The 15,697-nt window shown below is 43.6% G+C and overlaps 1 protein-coding gene across 2 annotated transcripts in view; it reads right to left on the minus strand.

Annotated features, from left to right (window-relative positions):
- Positions 1-729: 729 nt before the first annotated feature.
- Positions 730-15,697, minus strand: part of LOC137427142 (runt-related transcription factor 1-like) — a 62,447-nt gene continuing 47,479 nt past the window's right edge. The window contains exons 2-7 of one of the 2 annotated variants that reach the window (XM_068116351.2): positions 14,576-14,841; positions 13,229-13,385; positions 8,371-8,475; positions 7,333-7,485; positions 6,743-6,913; positions 730-5,611 (exon numbers count right to left, since the gene is read on the minus strand). In XM_068116351.2, the coding sequence (XP_067972452.1) occupies positions 5,097-5,611; positions 6,743-6,913; positions 7,333-7,485; positions 8,371-8,475; positions 13,229-13,385; positions 14,576-14,841 (1,367 nt within the window). In that variant the 3' untranslated portion in view covers positions 730-5,096. Of the gene's footprint in view, positions 5,612-6,742; positions 6,914-7,332; positions 7,486-8,370; positions 8,476-13,228; positions 13,386-14,575; positions 15,075-15,697 lie in introns of those variants that run through there. The other variant, XM_078778640.1, reaches the window with a different exon arrangement.

Genomic DNA, 15,697 nt, shown 5'->3' on the forward strand with positions numbered 1-15,697 from the left:
TTGTGCTGTGGGTAGCAAGTGGTTCCGGCCGAATGGTGCAGGTTCCTTGATGCCAAGAAACACCGCATCACTATCTCAATGTGTGGTTGCTGTGCAACCCACCACATTAAAAACGAAGTCATGCTCCCACGACGCGCTCGCATGTGACGTGTGAATGGTGGTTTGGTCGGGCAACCACACGTGTAAATGGTGGTTTAGTCGGGCAACCACGCGTGTAAATGGTGGTGTGGTCGGGCAGCCACGCGTGTAAATGGTGGTTTGGTCGGGCAACCACGTGTGTGAATGGTGGTGTGGTCGGGCAACCACGCGTGTAAATGGTGGTGTGGTCGGGCAACCATTATTTATATATGGAATAAACGTGGTGCCCCGAGGTTAGTAAACGTATATCGATCAGGTGCCAAACATACGGGTTGATCAGGTAAAAGGGAAATCGATTCGAGCGCCAAATTGGAATATAATCCGAAAGGGCCCAAATGGTTGTGACCCAAATATTGCTGAAGTTCTCTGCACGCGGATCGACCTCGCGAGTGGAAAACCAGGCAGGAAGCCGGCAGGCCAGGACATCACCTGGGATGTTCTTCACACTCGCGGAATGTTCTGCACACCTGGACTTGACCAAACTTGATTTCCGTGCGCCGAGAACAATTACTATACCTGCCAAAGCGTCGTTTGGAATAACAAGAAAATCATAAAATGAAATAAAAAGATCCGCAAAGAGTGAAAACGACCTTCCAACCAGAGTGCAGGTTTATTTGACAATCCAGGGCCGAGCATGGAGGTTGCAGGTACACACGGCCAGGTGCTATACCTGCAACCTCTCGACTGGGTACCGCACCTTTACGGCCGGGTGCCTCAGCCCACGTGTTCCAGTCACTCAAGGTGCAAGAAACAGACTTTCTGAATTAAGAAGCTATCGCTCGGTCTCGAAGATCCTCCAGTGGAAAAGGTAATCCGAGCGGATGCCAACCACAATACCTGGCAGCTTACTCGATTCGATGAAGCACCTGCAGGTCAAAGGGGCAACGATCACCCCGGCCTGATGGTGAAACATCAAACGGTTCGACTCAGACCTGAGCAGATCCCCACGTGACGAGAACGATAAAAAAAATACAGTACCTGGTTACAGGTTACAACCTTCAGGTGTATAGAAAAATAAACAATACAACGATGCTGGCATTTTAAACATTTCAACGGTGAAAAGTAAAACGTAAAAAATAAAAGTTTAAAAATAAATTTGCACGTTAAATTATTTTTCCATCGATATAAAAACAAAAACAAAAATTACACCTTTGGCATTTCAAATGCGTCGAGTTTTAGGCACCGGAGGGAAAATACTTATTGATCGAAACCGATCGGTCATCAGACTTCTCCAGAAGTCACATCCAGTGCTTTATACTAACATCCAGAGCTTTATACTAACATCCAGAGCTTTATACTAATATTCAGTGCTTTATACTTACAAATGATCAATAAAATAAATATTTCAGAATAAAAAAACAAAAAACAACAACTACCTACATCCTTTAAGGAGCCCGGTACCTGTCTGAGGCCTCGCCTAAAGGCACCTGCGTTTTGACTCTTCGATCCAGGAGAGCAAACGGTTATTGATTATAGGTTATCGATCAGGTGGGGACTATAGTCATCACGGTGGACGTTTCCTGAGGATTAGGATCCAGGTTATCCAGGGAATATCCAGGTTATTGAGGATCCAGGAGAGCAAACGGTTATTGATTATAGGTTATCGATAAGGTGGGGACTACAGTCATCACGGTGGACGTTTCCTGAGGATTAGGATCCAGGTTATCCAGGTTATCCAGGGAATATCCAGGTTATTGAGGATCCAGGAGAGCAAACGGTTATTGATTGTAGGTTATCGATAAGGTGGGGACTACAGTCATCACGGTGGAGGTTTCCTGAGGATTTTTTCACAAAACTCTGCTCATCAAGTTGGGATTTAAAAGACTTCAGGAAGTTTGGATGGAATGTCGTTCCTTGTTGCTGTGGATAGCTTTACCTATCGTGGGCCTGAGTTTGGGGGTCCGATTGCCGATGAAACGTTTATTCGGTAGACAGAGTCGTGCAGGTGAGGCTGATGCACTTTGCAGTTCCCAATCACGTGCTGAATAATAACTTTTACTTTTTCTGGACGATCCAGGTTAACCGGATTGTCTCCTCTATTGTGCCTGGAAGGGTGAAGCCGCCGCAAGTTCATTTGAACGAGTCGAAAAGTAGCAAAATTTTTTTAAAATGTTCATTTGAAATTCGTCCGTCGGTGCTGCCCAGGTAACTTGCGCAGGTGAAAAGAATCGGAAAAAGAAGGAGCTCTCGTTAAAAAACCGTCACCGCAACTCGACTGGGAAACCACAAAATAATGCCCTTACCATGTCATGTACCTGTTAATGCTGTCTTTGGTTTTGATGGATGTCCTCTTGAGGTGAGCGGTCCATCTATTGATGTCGGCTGTTCATGGTGTCTGTCGAGGTTTGTGATCGTGCTCCTTTTTTGGAGGTGTGGCGGTGATAATACTCGTTTACCTGTATGAGATGTCGTTTACCTGTGTGAGATGTCGTTTACCAGCTCTATGCTCTCTATAGCTACGTGAGATGGCATTTACCTGTGTGCAAGTGCATGTGTTCACCTGTGTGCTTTCGCCAGTGCATATTGAGAAGTGCGTGCGACACTGGTCCTTTGGCGCTGCGCACAATCGGGTGCATTTCTAGGTGAGCAGATGGGAGTTTGCATCGAGTGGTGAGCACTTTGCTTTCACAAAACACGTTAAAAATGGATTGTTTCTCTTTGGCCTATCAGCGAATAGAAATGCGATGGCATGCAGAACGTCTCTTAATTCAAAGAGGTAGATATAAAAGGCTTGTGTGTCTTGGCTGGAGGCAAAAGTAACGCATCATGAGGACACCTTTGAGTTCAGATTACCTGTACTGGCAGGTTTCAGGCATTTACTTGACAAAGCCTGTTTCGCTGGTACATGAACAAGGGTCTTACTGATTGAATGACGGGACAGTGCATGAAAAAAAAAAAAAAAGGGATAGTGCATTAAAGAAAAAAAAAAGGGATAGTGCATGAAAAAAAGAGATAGTACATGGAAAAAAAAGAAAGGGATAGTGCATGAACAAAAGGGATAGTGCATGAAAAAAGAAAAAAAAGGGACAGTGCATGGAAAGAAACCCAAAAAGGATAGTGCATGAAAAAAATAAAAAAGGGATAGTGCATGAAAAAAAAATGGATAGCGCATGAAAAAAAGGTATGGTGCATGAAAAAAATAAAAATAAGGGATAGTGCATGAAAAAAAAATAATAAAAAGGGATAGTGCATGAAAAAAGGGACAGTGCATGAAAAAAAGGGACAGTGCATGAAAAAAAGGGACAGTGCATGAAAAAGAAAAAGAAAAAAAGGGATAGTGCATGAAAAAAAGGGATAGTGCATGAAAAAAAGGGGATAGTACATGAAAATAAAAAAATTTAAAAAGGGACAGTGCATGAAAAAGAAAAAGAAAAAAAGGGATAGTGCATGAAAAAAAAGGGATAGTGCATGAAAAAAAATGGATAGTGCATGAAAAAAAATGGATAGCGCATGAAAAAAATGGACAGTGCATGGAAAAAAATGGATAGTGCATGGGAAAAAAAAAAAATTAAAAAGGGACAGTGCATGAAAAAAGGGACAGTGCATGAAGAAAGGGATAGTGCATGAAAAAAAAAAAGGATAGTGCATGAAAAAAAGGGACAGTGCATGAAAAAAGGGACAGTGCATGAAAAAAAGGGGATAGTGCATGAAAAAAAAAAAAGAGGAAGAATAACAATAGAAAGGGTACGATACTTCACGTATAACGCTCTCGATATTTGCAGGAAGGAGGCCGAGGTTGAAACTGTAAAAGGACACGAAAAGGGAACTTGTAAAGTAGTTATTTTGGGGAGAATGGAGAAGAGGAAGTGACGACTGCGTATATAATGCGGAGTTAACTAATTTCATGCATTTTTAACGTCACGGTATTTGTTATTTGTATGTCCCAGGTATTGCATAGATAGACGTGTGTACGTTTCATTACCTAGAGGTTTAATAAATAAATAAATCCTTCTTGCTCATTCTAGAAGCTCGAAAGGAAAAGGACAAACGTACGCAGAAATAAATGCAACTTTTGTCTGCACGACAATTGGTCAAACTCCATTGGCCAACGAGTGTATACGCGTTGTACGCATTCTATAAACAAGGAAACGCAAGGTGTATTCCTTGAATTGCCTCATGCCATCGCGAGTGCCTTTCACCAGGTAAATAAGATGCCAAGTTATTAGTGCCGCGGATCGAACAAACCTCTGGACAGTAAATGGTTTCCTGATCGTCCGATGGAGCATTTACGTCTACGTAGTTCGGGCATATCGGGATTATTTGTTTTCTGAGGTGTAATATTCATTAAGAAAAACACTTGGCCGGTGTCTTATCCAGACGCGATGGATTGCCATGTCACTGGCGCTTTGAAAGGACAACAAGAATAGATGGCCGAACTCGTTTCGTCGTCTGCGTTAAATTGCTAGCCGAGTCAAAATGAAACGTTCATGTGCGGCGCTTCCTGCTCAACGCGAGTGCAGTGTGGTGTGGTATTACTTATTGGCCGAACTTCCCATCGGCTGTGCAATTAACACTGAACCACATAAGCCCTCATTTTAATTCCGATACGCTCCGTTACATTGTACATTGTACTCGCACAGCGTGTAGATTTGGTCGTGGTGGGTCGCGGCCATTTTGTTTTTTTCCTATTCATCACGAATTGCAGATTATTTTATACTGGGTGTATGATCACAATTTTTCTTCCCTTTTTTTTATATCCTGCTGCTTCTATCCATCACATAATTATCCTCAGATCACGTCGGGACAAGACAAATTATATCTGCTCACTGATGGTAAACCCTGACACAGGACTTTTCTTAAAGGTAGGCTCGTGTGCAGGCCCTGGAATCAAGGATGCCTTCGAGCGCAGTTTGTACGCCCAGGTAGTCGGACGGTGTGCTTATCGAGAACACGTCTGGTGCTGGAGAGATAGGCATTGGCACCACGGTACCACAACTCCATTGAAGGTGAGTCACCCGTTAGCAAGGCCTCCACAAGGCTTCATCCATTCTTCCTGGTGGGGCCAGCACGGAAGGCGATTCCCGCTCATTGACATCAGGCTCCATGACCTCGGCGCTGGCATCCTGTCCGTGGTGGCTAGAAGGGGCTAGTGAGATGGAGGGAGAAGCAATCGATATGGAAGTGTGTGGTTGTCCAGATCTCTCTCCACCAGCCACAACTGAGAACTGATACGCCGCTCCATTTGAGGTTCCATAATAGAGCTGGTACGGTGCTGAAGTTCCTTGAAAAACGGTGGCCGTTCCGGGCTGGGCCGGGGGAGATCCAGGATATGGTGGAGGGAGGTAAGTAGGCGCATAATGTGCAGTGGAAGGATTTGAGACTCCGAGGCCAATGGATCCAGTCGAAGATGGTGCAGGGGAGTACGGAAAGGTCCCTGGGTAGTGGATACGAGGGTCAAGGAGAGACGGCAGGCTGGGAAATTGCCCCTCGAGACTAATGCGAGATGCAGTGAATGGTGATAGATCGGGGGCTCCTAGAAGTGGGAAAGAGCAGCAGATGGGAAGATGAGGTTAGTTTTAAATGATAAGAAAAGAAAATTGTCAAAATGGATTATTATTTTTCTTCGACTTAAATAAAGCTCATGGAAAGAGCTTGTACATATATTACATGCCATACAAATATTTGCATACAACAATGTACATACATAAACTGGAGGGTTGCGATCAGAGATCGCTGATGGTTCATCGTATAGCCAACTCGTAATATTAGCCAATCGGTAGCACTTTAAATTCTGCTTCATAATTAAAACAAACGTATTTTTTTTCCATAAAGCGGGAATCATAATAATAATAAAATGAAATATGTGAAAATGGAAAAATAATAAAAAAATTGGAAACAATATTTGAAGAAATTAAAAAAATTTAAAGAAATAATATATGAAAATTGGAGAATTAAATAATTGAACATTGCTAAATAAATAATTAAAATCGAAAATAAATAATAATAATAATAATAATAATAATAATAATGGCAAAATAATTTAAAATTGGAAAAAATATTGGAAGAAATAAAAAAAATATATACATATGAAAATTGGAAAATTTAATAAATGAACATTGCAAAATAAATAAATAATTAAAATCGAAATGTTAATAATAATAATAATAATAATAATGGAAAAATTATTCTCCAAAAAGTGGGACACCATCACGACAACACTTAATGTCTCCGTACTGGAACCAAGATTCCAAAGATGGAGTAGACAATAGACGCATCAATACAGTATATGGGAATTGAACGAGCATGAGTTTGTGCTCAGATGGGAGCTCAAAATGGCCAACCCAATATTTTTTATCTTGTAGTATTAGAGTAAGGTGGGGCAATATCCCCAGGTAGGAAAGGTGGGGAAAGAATTCCTCATCCCGTATAACCTCCATGGTATCACGAGCGTCCGCACCAGAAGGCTCTCTGGGTGACGGAAAGAGGAAACTTTCAAGAACAGGAAAGATCAGATTTTGAAGGGTAGTACAGAGTAGACTTTGACGAAAAGACAGATCGGACTTCAAAAGAGCAGCAGAAAAGAAGAATTGAAGACAAAAGGACATTATTGAGAGAATAAGTTGGGCACAGCTTATTAAATGACCAAAACGGTCAGGATTCTCACCTGGCAGCCGTCCAGCCATTTCTGGAGTGATGGCAGGCAAACCCCCAGGACGCACCGGTGACACAGGAGCCGATGTCACATGACCCGTGCTTCCAGCTACCTGAGCCAGGTATTGTGGATAGTGCTGGTCATAACCCCATGTAGGCGACGCTTGGGAATGCCGGCTCATGTCTGGAAAGTAAATAAAACTACTTTTGGGGTTTGAACCTCCCGAATGGATCCTCTGCAATGTACATTGACCTATACTTAGAACAAGACCAGAGTAGGAAGTGAATTCAGAATTCCTTTCGGAAGGAAGATTTGCCGAGCTACGCTATCATGGATTAACACGTCAGATATCGGCCAACACTTCCGGTTATTGATGAAACGACATTTCAAAAAACAAACATTACTCAAGCTAAAGAAGGAAAAAATGCCAGAATTGGTCCAACATTTAGGCCTAAGTCTATGTCAAAAAGAATGGCCTCTGACATCATGACCTAGGCCTAGTTTTACTATTCAGCCTAACTGGACTCTAGAGCAAGGAAGAAAAAAAGACAAAAGTTTCACTTTCATTGCGTTTAACATGGCACCAACTCCACAAGTCCCACCATGGGTTGAGCTGCTGAAACAGTGGTTGACCGCCATTGTGGGTCGGATACCCGGAGGACCAAGCTGTGAGCTGAGATGGAGCAGACGGTCTGCTGCAAACAGTCCCACAGAGTTTGGTTTGAGTCCTTCTTCTCCCATCCGCTGCCGGTGCCCTGGATATGTTACGGGGGTAAAGAAGAAGAAGCGGTGGTTGAGGTTTGGGAAGCATTGATGTACCGAGATCTCGAGAGACAAATCAAAACCAACTTCTAATGAGAATCAACCTGCCTACATCAGCCATTGTCCCTGTGCCAAGCTCTTCCCAGTGGTGATCATGGTTGGAGTTGGGCCAGGATATATAGGGAAACAATGGCCTCCTAAACTTGGAAGGTATCATGGGATATTTAACATGCGACAGCGAATACGAGCAAATGGCACACCTGGATAACCTCCCTCCAAAGGCCAGCGGACATTGATGGAACACCCTACCTGCGAAACACCTGGGTGACAGTAAGGAATGAAACTCTGATCAGACAGCTCAAAAGAGAGAACACAACCACCGTGCTAACCTAGTAACAGTGGACACACAAACATTTAAATATAAAATGAATGATTTAGAGCAAGGTGGGGACAAGGTATCCTTGGGAGGAAATGTTGGGCGATGTGCCCCCTCCCCTCTTCCCATGAATTACATCAAGGGTCCAGTGCCAACTGCCATAGCGATGAAGGGGGAGTGCGATGGGAAATGGTGAAACGCAACTTCTTTGTTCCGTGCCGACCAGCACCCGGAATGTTTGTGCAGGTGTGCAAGGGAAGTGTAAGAGCTGGAGGGAGGAGGTGTATGCGAATCCCTTGGCCCGCCCTTGGCACAACACACTACCTAGCTCCTGGGGACTTGGCAATGAACCAGCATTTCTTTCTCCCTTCCGAGACGTCGGCCATCTACCATACCGGGCCTGACCATCAATCACCTTGTGCAAATGTTTTTCTCATCCACCCTCTGCTGCAAATCATTATCGTTACAATGCTGGACGCAATCTACGTGTGCAGGTACTCACGTCGTGGCTCTCGAGGACCATCCACAGTGACCTTGATAGCCCGGTGGTACGTCGCCACTTGTACGGGGCTTGTAAAGGTCGTGATAGTAACGTTGAGACTCTTACCTGTAACGAGAGAATGTGGAACAGTTACTATGCGACACCTGCATGGGTACCACAAATCGGTCCGCAGACCGAAGACCAAACGGTTCATCCAAAGGTAGTAGGGTCTAGTGACGCTTGCAAACCGATGCGTAATAAATAATACTTTGAAATTGAATCCACTGCAGACAAAATAGAGAAAATAAATTGGAATATAAATTTTAATGCAAACTAGAAAGCATCTGAGAATGCAAAGCCAGGCCGCGTCCGTTTATAGTCGGACATCTTCTTCTTCCATATTCTCAAAAAAACGAAAACAGTAAAAAAAATTTAAAAAATGAAAATTGATGATTTTATGGAACCTTGACCTTTGAGCTTTATATGTAAAAAAATAATCAGTTTGTACCATTTGATTAGTGAACTAATTCTTGTACCTAATATGCAAATTATTAAAATTTCAGGTCAATTAGACAAAAATTGTCAATTTTATGCAACCTTGACCTTTGACCTTTTGATCTAAAAAAACAACAACAACAATCGACTCCTACCTTTTCATTAGGGACCAATTCAGTGACCTGATATGCAAATTCCTGAAATTTCAGGTCAATCGGGTGAAAATTGGTGAATTTACGCAACCTTGACCATTGACCTTTTGATCTAAAAAAAAAACAATCGGCTTGTAGATTTTGATTGGTGAACCAATTCCTTTTGACAAAGTTATTAATTTGCCTTCTCCATATTATCATAATAAAGCTTTGTTGAAAATGTGACGACAAATCTCAAATGGTAAATTGAAATTTCAGGTCAATTGGATGAAAATTGATGATTTTATGTGACGCTGACCTTTGACCTTTTGACAAAATCATTAATTTGGCTTCTGATATTATAATAATAAAGGTTTGGTAAAAATTTTATGGCAATAGCTGGTAAAAACGGTAAAATGGTAAAAACGTTATGGACCAGACAGACACACACACACAACGCATGATTACAAAACCCCATCTCCTGCTGCGCAGGGAATGGGATAATAATAAATAACGGGATAAGAAATCCGTAAAGCACAAAAGGATTTTCTATAAATAAAAAAATTCATCCAACTTTGCCACATCATTGATACATTAGACTTGGTGAACGATCCCAAGATGGGAAAGACTGACTCAGTAGGGAAAACCCACAACCAGAATGAGTCATCAATCCATGGAAAGATCTTTTGGGTCCGATAGTGTGGACCACCACTCCAAATTGCCAGGTTTTGGCTTGATCATAAATATAAGAATGGCTGACGACATTGGAATGATACGGAGCCTTAAGCATGAGCTTGGTAGAATGGATCTGATGACATTAGTGCGACAGTTCCACAAAAACATTTGATCCACCTGATGGATGTCAAGACCATTTCATAAGGAACAAGAATGAGCCGTTAACAATGCAGGGCCTCGTCGGGTTATTTGTCTAGAAGGAAGACACCTTTCATGCACCTTAATGCTGTATTAAAGGAGGCCACTGGGGGACTTTATTAAAATTATTCTGTGTGTGGATACACATACACACACACACACACGCACAAATATACACAAATGTACACACACATGTACACACACACACACACACACACACACACACACACACACACACACACACACACACACACACACACACACACACACACAAATATACACAAATGTACACAAACACACATATGCACACACACACATGTGCACGCACACACGAACAAATACACACAAATGCACACACACACACGTACACACATGCACAAATGTACACAAACACGTGCACACACACGTACAAATATACACACACACATGCACAAATATACACAAATGTACACAAACACACACACACACACACACACACACACACACACACGCACAAACATGTGCACACACGCACAAATACACACACAAACACACATGCATAAATGTACACACACACACATGCACAAATGTACGTACGTACACACACACACAAACACACACACACACACACACACACACACACACACACACACACACACACACACACACACACACACACACACACACACACACACACGATAAAGTAGGCCACATGGGGTGCTATATTAAAGTAAATCTCCCTGTGACACAGACCCATTGCAATAGTCACTCCCAGTGCCTTATATTAACAGAGCCTGGCCAGCCTTTGATCTGCTCAACTACCGCCGTGATTGGTCGAGCCCGCATCACGTGGTTTGCAGGCGCCATTTTGCATACCACCTCAGCCGAGCAGCTTTCCCGCTGCACCCATTCCGTGCCATTGCTTCGTATCGTTGCATATTTCATTTGAGTAATATTTCAATAAAATCAACCAATATGGTGTGTTGTGCCGCTTGGAGATGTTCTGTTAGACCAGGACAAGGTCGTATAATGCACAGATTTCCTCGAGACAAGGAACGAAGTGCTATTTGGGTGGTTAAAATACGCCGAGTTGGATGGAATCCATCATCTTACTCATATTTATGTTCGGTAAGTGAAATCGCTTAATATATATTGGTTTCAAATCAAAAGTGACATGACACGTGTGTATTAGGTCTCTGGTGAGCTTAACATTTATTTAGTCAACCATATATATTGTTGCGGTTTTTAGAACCCCTCACTTAGTAAATAATACTTGTAAATATTCCCTTTGTAAAGGTAATCGGAGCACCCATAGTTAAGCCACAACAACACGTAGGACACCATAGGACTTGTAGTTATTTCCTTAGTTTGTGTATCAGATAAGGCTGTGTTCCCAATAGTTGAATCTGCGTTGCATTAATCAAATAACATAGGTCCTTTTCAATTCCATTCATTTTGCGGCTTGACTCTCTCCAAATTGTGGTACGCACCTCTGCTCGCCCAGCAGCGCCATTCGCTGCCTGGCTCAAAACGCCATTACGCACGCGGTCAAGCTGGAGAAGAAGGGCGGAGCGCTGGGAGGAGGCGTGGCCCCCTGTCAACTCGTCATCAAAGGTGGAGCCAGCGAGCCCTCGCCAACCAACCAGGGCTGAGGTGAGCTCGCTGGTGGGCGTAGCCCTATGAAGCGCGGCTTAATCGACGCCCGCGTTATATAACGGTGAGCGGAAAGCCCTTTCACAGACTGCGGATGGGGACTGAAGCTGCGCCACGCTCTCGTACGAACTGCGTGCTGGGACTCGCATGGACTTCTTGGGATTCGGATTCGCACGGCCTTGGTGAAAGAGCGCACTGAGTAATATTTGCGCGAGGGTACCCTCTGAGATACGAACAGTACGAAAAAGAGAGAGAGAGTTGAGAGTACTAGTATTACGTAAGCATCCCAGTTTCCCCCGCTATATTCTTAAAGTCCGGTCGTGCGCAAACGACACGAAGGCGCCTACCATTCTTCGCCGTGGACCTGGAGCTTGGACCGAGGCCGGATCTCGTTGCCTGGAACCATCTACTTGGACCTTCCTCTCCTACCACTACCCTCCCGTGTAAATCTGTTTGTTCGTCCTGGGGTTAAGTAACACTGTATAGGTAAGGTTGCTCTGTGTCCTGCTTCTTCTTCTTCTTGTATATTCTTTCCCTTTTGTTTCCTCTTTGATTGTTGTAATAAATCCTGTGTTCTTCCTTACCCTTTTGGTTTCTTCTCCATTCGATCGCTTTAGTCTTTTCTCTCCATTGGGTACCTGCGGCACGATTTGGCCAACCGCTCAGGATCGGGTTTAGTTCCTTTGTTAATGGCTCGGGCTTCGGATTGCTAAACCGCTCGGCAATTTCCATCTTGTCCGCGGTCCGAGCGGAAATTATCTCCCTACTTTGCGGTCGGATTGGCACTCAGGTATTTGGGACTCCATTGACCAATCACCCTGGCCAATCTCGACCGGAAAGGAGCGTTATAATTTCCAGGATCGGGGGATGGCCAGCTTAAAAGACAAGGGGATTAACCCCCCCTTGGTTAGGGGAGCGCTGACCCCGAATCCACAACAATATATATTCTACATATTTCCTGTAACATTTTTCGTGTACATATGCAGTGTATGGGGTATATATATATATAAGGGATTATGTATAATAACTGAAAATCAGGTATTATACATAATCCCTTATTGTACATATACCCTGTAACATGCACTGTTTATATATGCTTATATATCAGGAAATACTTGTTTATGACGCAATATTTGTCACTGTTTGTGTCAGTTTCCTGAGTAAAGTGTTCTTTGAAAACGTAAAACGAAAGTATAACAACTTTGAAAACGAAAGTATAACAACATTTGTGAACCCAAGCTAATGAATAAAATAATAGACATTGTACTTTCGTAGCATTATGGGAATATTGTATGTTACGTTTCCAGATAATAGATGAAAACTAGTATACAAGCTCCATTTTATCAAATTACAATTTCATGCCAAGAGAAATAAAATTGATCAGTATGCTGTATGCAGCTGACAATAAGTCGTGTGCCGCGACAGGCAAACAATTTGTGTGAATAAATGACGCCGCTTGCAGATTTTATTATTCCAATAACAAACAACACGTCACTTTAACTTGAATTAGTTGTTCCTCATTAAATCTGCGACCAAACAGTAATAACATCGATTCCCTCGTCACAGAACTACAGGATTGCCACAGCTGACATACATCCACAGTGCCAGCGCGCGAAGTTAGGTATGCAACATGGCGCCGGTATTTCAGTTGGCCAGACTCTCAATATACACGGCACTGGTCACTCCCGTCCCTTCGGGAATGGATGTTCCTGATGATCATCAATCTCCAAACGTGCAACATATCTCACCTCTTCCACTCCGACCAACAAAGCGCAGATCGTTAAAGCGTGCGATGCGGTTCTTAACAACCGCCGTGGCATTCCGCAATTCCGCAGAGAAGTTCTCATCATTCCCTGCCAAAACGGTGACCAAAGTCCCATCTGATACATCGCCCAAAATCACCACCTGCCACATCACACAGCAGCCGGTTATACTCTTCACTACAATGCCACGATTCACCTCCTGATACATTTACACGATATTCCATTAACTTTGATGAACTGACAATCAAATAATTACATTCATTAATCTACCTCGTTGAAACATTCTTGATTACTATATTGTCATAATAATTATCAAACAGTTAAAGGTATTAGAAGACCCAAAAGTCTCTGCCGACCCAAAATACCCAGATGACCCAAAAGACCAAAAAGTCTCTGCTGACCCAAAAGACCCAGAGGACCAAAAAGACCAAAAAGTCTCTGCTGACCCAAAAGACCCAGAGGACCCAAAGACCAAAAAGTCTCTGCTGACCCAAAAGACCCAGAGGACCCAAAATACCAAAAAGGCCCTGAGTACCCCCAAAAGACTCTGAAGACCCAGAAGACCAAAAAGTCTCCGCTGACCCAAAATACCCAGAGGACCCAAAATGCCAAAAAGTCTCTGCTGACCCAAAAGACCAAAAAGGCCCTGAGTACCCCCAAAAGACTCCGAAGACCCAGAAGACCAAAAAGTCTCCGCTGACCCAAAATACCCAGAGGACCCAAAATACCAAAAAGTCTCTGCTGACCCAAAACACCAAAAAGGCCCTGAGTACCCCCAAAAGACTCCGAAGACCCAGAAGACCAAAAAGTCTCCACTGACCCAAAATACCCAGAGGACCCTAAAACCCAAAAAGTCTCTGCTGACCCAAAAGACCCAGAGGACCCAAAAGACAAAAAGGCCCTGAGTACCCCTAAAATACTCCGAAGGCCCAGAAGACCAAAAAGACTCCGCTGACCCAAAATACCAAAAAGGCCCCGAGTACTCCCAAAAGGCCCCGAGTACCCCCTAAAGACCCACCAAGTCCGGTAGGCGGGTATGCTACAAGACGGTGAAGAACAATGAAAATTTGGTACAACTGGCCCAATAGTATCCATAAACACCCAGACGAGGATCCCACACGTCTTAAGGACCAAAACGGCATCATATGCTTGTCGTTATTACAGGTGTCATATTGTTGGCAAGAACATCAATGGCGATTTTACACAATGCTGTTCCAAAAATAGGACGTTCTTTAAATTTCTGACGTGACCAGATCCAGCTATCATCATCACAACCACTTTGGTACAATGGACGTGACCAGAAGTACCACGGTGTTCATCACCTCGAGATACCTTGAATGCCACTGGCAGTGTCTTGTTGCAGCGCCAGTGCGGGGGAAGCCTGGAGCACAGGAAGTTTGGGCTGTCCGTGCGTACCATCTCCCCCTGGTGTTCGGGTAGGTTCAGCTCTCCGAGCGCCTCCATTGCAGGCACCTGCTGCGGGATGTGCGCGACCGACGCTTCCACCTGCACCCGTGGCTTCACGTCCACCAAGAGTGTGGGACTCGAGTCCAGCATCTTCGGTGTGGTGGTCATGACGGGCATGCGTCGGGTGTCGACTACAGGAGACGGAAGGAAAACGATTATGGCATGCAGACACACGAGAGGAGATGTCCATATTTGCGAGTGAAGCAAGTGAGGGTAACATAGTCTTACATTCTTAAAATCGACTCCAACCTGATGAGATTGCATAAGAAGGAATTTTTATGATGCAGCTCAAGTACAATCAGGACAATTATGGCCAAAGAGGATATCATTTATTAAATGTGTGTCTACGGCCGGACCAGGTCATATGGAGGTCCTCCATTGTTGCCTCCAACTACATATATGTAACCAAAAATATTGGTTCACTCTGTCAGCCTCTCAGTCTGTTTCTATGATCGAGGAACAACTTGATTTGAATTGAATGTTATATTTTGGACAAAAACCTGAAGTTTAATAGGGCTTCGGCTCTAAATTTGGTAAATTGTGCAGAATGTGCCGCTCGCGCATGCGCAGAGAGGAGTGACGTAATTGTTTTGTCAGGCTGGCAGTAAAATAAAATTGAAAAACATACCACTGTCTAAAAATAAACCAAAACAAAAATAAAACCAAAATAAACTTCTACCGACTCCTCTCCAGCCTTGCCCCCCCCCCCCAGCTTTCTCTGGGCTCTGTCCCCCAAATATTCCTACAGGTCGCACAAGATCTGCCAGCAATCCTCTTCTGGTTAAACTGCCAAAATCAAGACTCTCTGCTCACCTTCACTCCTTCATTCCTCTTTTCTCCCACCTCTGGAACAAACTCCCTCACTCTCTTCAATCCCACTCCTCCCTCCAGGTCATTAATACAGCTGTTTACCACCATCTCTTATCTTCCCCCATCCAAAACCTTGATCTTTTCTACCCCCGCTAATTCACCCCAGATCCACTTTTT

Source organism: Myxine glutinosa, chromosome 5, assembly GCF_964187855.1.
Source record: "Myxine glutinosa chromosome 5, kmMyxGlut1.1, whole genome shotgun sequence".
NCBI lineage: Eukaryota > Metazoa > Chordata > Myxini > Myxiniformes > Myxinidae > Myxine > Myxine glutinosa.